An 8,444-nucleotide genomic window follows, 5' to 3' on the forward strand; every position below is an offset into this window, starting at 1 on the left:
GCACGGGATGAGGAAAGGAAGGAGTGTCATTTACTATTGAAGGCAAGGGCTGAGGGTCCACTTGGGCCGGTGACTGAATCCTAGCAGTGACAGGGGGAGGTTGAATGACAGACCTGTGGCCCGGATGTAGGAAGGGGCTCTCTCCACCACGGTGGTTACCTGGTGGGACTCGGTGGTGCAGGAAGCCACTGAAGCCGAGAACTTGGCATCGGCGTGCAGATACGAAGCAAGAATCTCTCACCACGTTGCGATTAGCGGTGGTGGGAAAGGAAACCTCATTTCAGGGAACAGGAGAGCGGCTCATTCCAGAGCAGGTGAAGCCCAATGGGGAGGGGAATCACCTCCATCCCTGAAAACATCTGGTGCCAGCTGCTGCTGAGACTAGACAGGTACTAGAGAGATGACCTGCTCGCTGTGCCAAGGCCCTTGTACGATAGCCGTGGTCCTGTCCCTGTCCCTGTCCCAAACTGGCTCCTCAGCTTCATTCCCCCTGCATCCGTTCCCTGAGGGAGTAATCTGGGGTCCCAAGCTGGACCTGTGGCATCTCGTGCCCCTGCTTCCTCCCCCCGTGGTAGGAAGGAGGGAGGAGAGGAGAGAGACGGCTGTGAGGCTATTTCACGAGTCATTTAGCCAGGATCAGAGCTGCCTGGGGAGGGTGGAGATGAGTTTTTTCAGTCTAATCCACCAAAGCAGCGATCTGCTGCCACTGGCATGACACCGCCTGCAACCATCCCAGCCTGAGTAAACTTTCCCTGGCTTCAATAGAAATAGAAGTGTAGCAGAAACACTCCCCCCCCCTCCCCTTCCCTTTCCCCAACCCATGGCAGCTCCTGGAAAAGCTGCTCCAGCGGTAGCAGGGAAGGGAAACCTCAAATCCTTGCAAAGCAATTACTGCTAACGAGACACTTCCTACACGTCTGGTTTCAATTCTGGCTGCTTTTGGAGGCTGCTGTTCAGCAGGGGGAGGGGTTGGGGGGAATGTCACCGCTTTCTCACCCCAGCCTGCCCCCAGTCCCCTTCCAGAAGGCACCTGGGCTCCTCAATTAACACACACCTAACACACCACTCCCAAGACAATTAACACATTAAATTGCACCTCTCCAGGGAGTCCAGGTGTAGGCAGCAGCGATTATTGAATCTTGATTGCATGCCAATTGATTGATACTTTTTTTAAAAGAATGTAATGTGTTTAATTAGTACAAAATTTACAGCAGCCAGTGCAGTTGGAGGCCTCAGACTCAAGGAAATGCCTGCATTAACTACGGGCTACAAACAAAGAGATGGGTTTCAGGGTTTTTTCCTTTAAGTTCTTTGTGCCTGGATTTAGAGCAGCATTGATGGCCCAGGCCCTGGCTGTATTGTCATCCCCCACCTCCATATACCTCCGTCCTGACTTTGCACCTCTGTGATGGTTGAATCTTCCTCTATTCTCAGATGTGGCTGCAAACAAGGGGCACATTCCTGCTGGTCCCCAGGGATTTGGACTCCTGCTTTCTAGAAACAGGCTTGCAGGGTCTAAGAACTAGGATCTAAGAGCACTCTTGCTAGCTATAGCCCACCTTCTGGCTTGGATAGAAAGCCATGGGATTTCCCAAGGTTTTGAAGGAAGGTAAATCCCCAGATCCCAGTGCTGGACGTCTCATCCTCAGGAGCTTCCAGAGATCTTAGCCTTGGATTTGATTTGAACTGGTGACCTAGAAGGAGACCAGTTGTGGGTCTTTAGAGCCATCGGAGGTTGTAGCTGTGTCTACGTGAACTGCTCTGTTTCTACTCCTAACAAGGCTAATAGGGAAAACAGCTTGTTTTTTCTATTGCAGAGGCAGCCTCGGGGCAGGATGCAGTGAGGGGGCTTGAAAGGCTCAGGAGGGCAGTGGGATTTTAGGGAGCCCTTGTATTGAGCCTGGAAGGTGTGCGCCATGATCCGGAAGGAGTGGGGAAGGTCTCAGCCTGTTTCTTGCTGTGCAAAGTCCATAATGCCAGAGAGCGCTGGCCAGGACTGTCCGGAGCAGTCTGTCGCGGAGGGTGTGAGCAGCCAGGGCTCGGGTACAGCAAGGTATGAGGAGGGTTGGGATCCTTTCCTGCCCTGTATCAAGTGCTCAGTGCTTTAGCTGGATTGACCTGGTCTTCCTAACCTCCCTTGACCTTTATTTGGAAGGAGCGGTAGGGGAGGTTGCCTGACCCTGCTTGCTTTGGTGTGAATGGGCCGGGGAGCTGGGGATGGAAGAGAAGCCCGTGTTTTGATCAGATGTAGATGGAAAGCCTGGATTTGCATCTCAGTCCCTCCCCCCTGCTCCCAAGCATCTCCATGGATGGGATAACACTTCCATCGTGAGGCCCGTTAATTGCCTAGACAAGCGTGTTACAGATCCAGTGCCGTTAGTTTTCTGGAGCGCAGTCATTACACATCCTACCAGAGGTCCCCCTTTGTTTGCACCCCCCATCCTCTGCCATACCCCTGCTTCTCAAGCTGGTATGGTCTGCCTGCCTGGGCAGCATCCTCCAGGGAGACCCTTTTCCCTTCTGCTGCTTTGCTAATTAGCCCGTGCAGGGTGGGAGGCCGGTGACAGCTGGGGGAAGCTGTCGGGCGTCAATCAAGAATTGACAGCCTGCCTCATTCTGTCAGATCCAGCCTCCCCCCCAGCCCCCTCGTTTTGTTTTTTTTTCAATTACATTCATTTTCATTTCGATAATGAAGCCGTTCGGCTTTCTCCACGATCCTGACAGGCGAGCCCGCCCTCCGGCTTCACCGCTTCCTGGCGGCTTTGGGGTAGGAGAGGGAAGGGATGATGGATTCAGCGGGTTATTGCAGCGTCACAGAGCCCCAGGCCTTGGCCAGGGCCCTGCTGTGTGAGACGCTATCCGGACCCAAACGGAGGCGGTTGCACGTGGGTCTGCGTGGCCTGGTCTTTGATGTGGGTTTTCTGCATTTACGCTGTAGGTGTGTTGTGCTCTGAATGTGATCGAGGAAGGCACAAAGCTGGGAGGAATCCAGGGTCCTGCTTCTTTGTGGGACCCTCGGTTGCACTGGTTTTCCCTTCGCTGCCCTTTTGGGATTTGCCTCTCAGCCGAAAGGGAAGAGACACCTGCTCTGGGGTTGGGAGCCCACCATGGGCAGGTAGGAAGAGCCAGGGGACCTTGGCACTGGCTGGCACAATGCGACACCTGCAAGACCCCATTTCTCAGCAGCCGGTAGCCCGATCCCATCCCTTGGCTTCCAGGTGCCTGTGGCCTGCTCCTCCACAGCCTGCCTGAACGTGTTGGCCTGTGGGACACTGGCAAGTCCTGGCCAGCACGCTGCCTCCGGGGAAGGGTGCTGCCCTCCATCCTCTAGACGTTCAGGGGCTGGCTCAGGCTCCTGGCTGGGGTTTGAGAGGAGAAAGAGAGGAGCTCTGGATACATGAATAGCCATTTAAGAAGAGCTGGGGTGAGCTGGTTAGAAAGGCGACTCAAAGAGGAGGATGAGAGCAGAGGCCGCGTGGCCCCAGCTGATGGGCTATTTGTCCAGTAGCCATTAATGAGCTTTTGATGGGCGATGCTCTTCAAGGGGATCCCAGCCTCTTTAGCAGCCCATGGCAGAGCAGCCAGGCAGGGGGCAGCCCCATACTCGCTCTGTTCCCTTTTTATACCAAGTGAAGTAACAGCTGCCCCCTTGGAGGCTCCAGAGAGGCCTGCCTGCCATCGTGCAGTCCATCCCTGGTGCTCTTTCTCCTCTCCAGGCACTCGCACCCTCCAGGGACCAGGTGTCTCATAGGGACTGTGCAGACTTGCTGTAACTAGCATGGAGATCCCAAGGTAGAAGATGTCTAAATTAGAGGCTCCGTTCTTCCAGGCACAGGCCGGCTGGTGCATGCAGCCTCTGCTGCTTTGCACGGCGTAGAAGCAGAGGTTCACGAGGGGGGGGGGTTGGCTCAAACCTTGCCACTGCGGCACCCTGAGTGGCCAAAGCTTGCACTATTACAGGTGAAATCCTAAGGGACCACCAATGGACCAGCAGGAGCCCCAGTGTCATCGGTGTGGGCTGTTGTATCACAGGGTGCTTATCCATTGCAGGTGAGCAGTGGGGCTGCCGTGCCTGGATGGCACGTCCCTCCCCCCGCCCCGCCATAGCATTGCAGGCACGGCACTAACAAGGCTCTTAGTCTTGCATCCTTCTTCAACAAGTCTCGCCTACGCCTCCATCCAGGAGGAACCTCCCCGAGCGGATGCATCCGACCCTGAAACAGCAGCGCTTCTCTCTCCTTCCTTTCTTTAAACACCTACTAAAACAACCCCCCGTCTCCTCTTGATGTCCACAGAAGCTCTGCTGAGCTGCAGCATGATAAAGGGAAAATCAAAGCCGAGCGAAAGCCGTCGGCATTGAGAGGCTCTTCAAGCTGTGGGGTTATTTCTCTCGGATCCGCTTTTGCTCTAAACCGGAGAGAGCAAGAGAGAGAGAAAGAATCTACCAAAGTTTGGGTCATTTCCCTGAACCGGAGGCAGGAGGGGCTGGGGGTGATGTGGGTGGTAGCAGGCGGTACCCAGGGCGCTCTGGGTAGGAGCATGGCATTGTGGGCCAGCCTTGTCTTTTGGGGACAGACACTAACCTACTGCTTGAGATTTGCAGCATGGGTGATGATGACCACGAAGAGCAGCCCCAGCTTTCTCCTGCTGTGAAGCCTGAATGGGGCCAAGCCCATGGCAGCTCACTCCCAATTGCATCCCTTTGCCACTGTCTCTTTGCCCCCACCCTTGATATTAGTGTCCATAGGTGTTGCCCTGCCTAGAGGCTGGTGATGGTGTGTGCTTAGCACTTGGGTAGCCTTGGGCAAGCTGGCACTGGGACCGTGGGGTAGCAGCCGAGCTAGGGAGGCTGAGTGTAAATGCACCAAAGAGAGCCAGGCTTGTGGGAGTTGCTTTCCCGGTGCTCAGCCCTCTCTGGCCCTCCAGGCAGGCAGCTCTGCTGTGGCAATCTCCTCTCCTCTCTCCTCTCTCTTTGTGGGGCCATCTCTCTCTCCCTTCCCATCTCTCCTCCCTGGGGGGAAGGCAGCTATTGTTATGGGGTTTGAGATCTGCATATGAAAGCCCCAGTTGCTATGGCATTGGGGAGGCAGGGACACTTACTGCCAAGGACAAAGCCCTGCCTGGACTTGGAGGTCCCTTCCTGGGCCAGGCAGATACCTGAGGCTGCCCGCAGGGCTTTCCCGGGGAGAAGCTGTTGCCTTGTAAACCCCCGAGTCTTGGCTTCCAAGGGGAGTTTTTGAGGCTGCACAGGGCCTGCCGGGGCAAGAAGCTGCCAGATGGGAGCCCTGGGCACCCAGGTTACAAGGCTCCGAGGGTGTCTGGGGCACGGAGGGTCCCGAGGGAGCGGGAAGTACCCAGGCTGTAGATGTGCCTTAGCGTGGTTGCGGCAGTGTCAGAGTCCTCCGCGGTGCCTGAGCCGCTGGTATTATTTGTAGTGGCAAAGTGCACTTTACACGCGTGAAGGCTGGAACGTCACCTAACAGTCCAGGGCTCTTGGGTTTTATTCCCAGCTCCGCCACTGACTTTTTGTGTAGCCTAGGGATCCTTCTGCCTTAGCTTCCCCCCACGTGACCTGGGGCAAGTCATTTTGCCTTCCCATGCCTCAGTTTCCCCATGTGGGTGGTGATACTGATTCTCGCAGCAAAAGAGTCAGGAAGGACTTGTACCCCATGGTTGGACTGGTACAGACCGGGGGGGATTTGCTTTCATCTGTAGCAGGGAATCTCTTGAGCATATATTAACAACCTTAATTAGAAGCAGGATGCTGGCTGCGGTGATTCTCCTGCCTTACCTATGGCAGGTTGTGATGTTATGTCTCGTGTCCGCAATGACGGCAGTTTTATGAAGAATTTAGATGATGGATTTGTCCGGGATGATTTGGATAGGGATGCTGCAGCCTCATGGGCTCGATGACCGCTGGAGGTCCCTTCCAGCCCTGCTTCTCTATGATTCTCTTTCATCTCTAAGATAAAAGATGGAGTAGTCTGTCAAAGCGATATTACCGATGCCACGGACACATGGCATTGCAGGGTGTCGTGAAGCTGAATTGACTCACCGTCCCAGAGCGCTCTGGGCCCACCCCGTGAGAAGTGTGACACGTGCCAAGAGGTACTGACATGCTTCTAAGTGCTGCATTGCTGCTGTAGCCTTGTAGCCTTATCTCGGCATGACTGAGCCAAGCCGGTGGGTTAGGGGGCTGCTCAGCAGCCCCAGGACTGAGGGTGTGGGGCTGAGATTGCCCTTTCCAGGTACAGGTATGTACCTCGATGGCATCGTGCTTGTTCGTGAATCCCTGCTCAGTTCCTGTCTGGTATCGCCCAGCCTGGTTCTCCCGCTGTCTGCCCTGCCAGCCTTTGCCATCTCATTGCTGTATTGCACTGTGGCTATGGCCAGCTCCTGCCTCCCTCCCCACAAGCACTGTGTTTTCCTGCTCTAAGTCATATATTGCCCTGGGCTGGGGGTCCTGGTGAAACTCCCCCTCACTAGGACAAAGCTATGTAGGGACCCAGGGGTGCTTTTCCAACTGAAGCAGCCAGCACTAGCTTAGAGCAGGGGCAGGATATTGGACAAGACAGTCCCTTAAATCTAGGGCTAGAAGGGGGCCTGCCAGGTTAGTGAGTCCAGGAAACCACGTACCCAAACTCCATTAAGAACGGTTCACGGTCACCCTCACATGCAACAACAGGGCACAAGGGCAGAAACACCAAGAGCACCCAGCCATAGGCATGCTTGGGAGTGCCACCTGCAATACCCCCTGCTTCTCCTTGCAAACCTGCACCTCATCTTGTCTAATGAGGATGCCCTCCTCTGCTTGAGGTCTGCGTGGTACCACACTCTTTGGCATCTCCAGCACCCACCCCGCCTCGGGTTGCCACCTGCCTTCGTAGGGTGGGCGCAGCCGGGGAGAGGAGCACAGTGTCCCATCCGCTCTAGCCTGGCACGAACACTTTCCGTGCTTCGGGCTGGTCCAAAGGGGCTGGATCTCTTTCCTTCCAGCTGAAAATAATCCTGGGCTTTAGGATATTTTTAAGCGGCTCTGCCACACGCTGGGAAGGCTAAGGGCTGCCCGTGGTGAGCGCCTGTGTCTCTGTCTTGGCACAGGGCCGGCCCCAGCCCTCAATGATCACTTTGTTTCTCCTCATCCTCTCCCTGAGCTGGCTGGGTCCATGCAGTGTCACATTGTCCATTGCGGGATCAGTGGCTGACATGCTCCAGGGCCGGCTGCCTGCAGGATCAGGCCTGGGAAAAGGACACAGCTCAGGTCGCATGAGCTTTCTTAACCCCCTTAACTTGTTGGTGGTGGGAGTGCAGCCCCACAGGAGAGGCTCAGAGCCGGGGGGTGGCAGGCAGAGGGGTAGACAGGGTGAACATGGTGAACCCCAGTTACTCCACAGGTGCCCTGATGCCTGTGGGTGCCAGCACCTCCGGGGAGAGTGGGGAAACGTTTCACCAAGGTGCACGGGGGATTGCTCTACCCTGTCCATTTAACAGGTACAAGGTGGTCGCAGAAGGGGCAGTGTGGAGCTGAGGCCACCACTTCCCTTCTGTGCTCACAGCTTCTGGCCTGTCTGTGTTCAAGACACTTTCCAGCAGAAGCTAGCTCGGGGTGGGGGTCGGCATATGGCCATGGGGGTCTCTGTTGAGGCCCTCTGGCCGCATCCTTAGTGTCGGTGGTGATGGCAGGAGGTTTGGAGCCCAGCTGGGATCCTCATAGCCCAGAGGCAGAACTTGCAGTGCTGGTGATCTGACTTTTTTCCTAGGGCCAGGTCCCTGCACTCCCGTCGAGGCATGCTTCAGCTTTGCTGGGGAATGGCAGGAGGGGGGATTGGAGGAGGGCGGGGGGCTAGGAAAGCTTTTCCCGCTGGCTGTTCTGCTGTTCTAACTCTTGTGTTCTCTCCTTTCTCTCCCACTGGCCCCTTCCCCTGCTTTCTAAAGAACATAGGAAGCTTCTTGCTGGTAAGTGATGGTGCATCATCCAAAATACCATCCCTCCATCCACCGTCAAACCAACCCCCGTAGTCTCTCCACCCCCATCTGGGCTCTCCATCAGACCTGGAGCAATAGAGACCCTCTTGGAGGTGGGTGCAAACTCCCTCGTTCCCATGCACCTCCAAGGTCACTATTGCCATTAGATCACAGTTTGAAAGATGAGCCACCCTTGGGTGCATCTTCCAGATGACTGCTGGGTCTGGCTTGCAGCTGTGTCCACTCGCTAGCCAGCCAGGTGGCTTTCCAGAGCTGGGTTAAAGCAATTGCTTATGCTGAATCTTGCTAGTGTTCTCCTGCCCAACAGGCGATGGGAAGCCCCGGCTGAACGCCACACAACCTAAACTGTGATCTAATAACCCCTATCACCTAGCACCCTCCCCATGTCTGACCATCCTCAGCCTGTCACCTTCACCGGCCTCCCATGGGAGTCATGCACGGGGTCACAGATGCCCTGT

The 8,444-nt window shown here is 55.7% G+C and overlaps 1 protein-coding gene across 1 annotated transcript in view; it reads left to right on the forward strand.

Annotated features, from left to right (window-relative positions):
* Nucleotides 1-8,444, forward strand: part of AGRN (agrin) — a 227,260-nt gene that overhangs the window by 92,329 nt on the left and 126,487 nt on the right. The window contains exon 4 of the mRNA XM_019511804.1: nucleotides 7,936-7,956. Coding sequence (XP_019367349.1) covers nucleotides 7,936-7,956 — 21 coding nt within the window. The remainder of the gene's footprint in view (nucleotides 1-7,935; nucleotides 7,957-8,444) is intronic.

This window comes from Gavialis gangeticus, unplaced genomic scaffold (assembly GCF_001723915.1).
Source record: "Gavialis gangeticus isolate Ggan-Ray unplaced genomic scaffold, GavGan_comp1, whole genome shotgun sequence".
NCBI lineage: Eukaryota > Metazoa > Chordata > Crocodylia > Gavialidae > Gavialis > Gavialis gangeticus.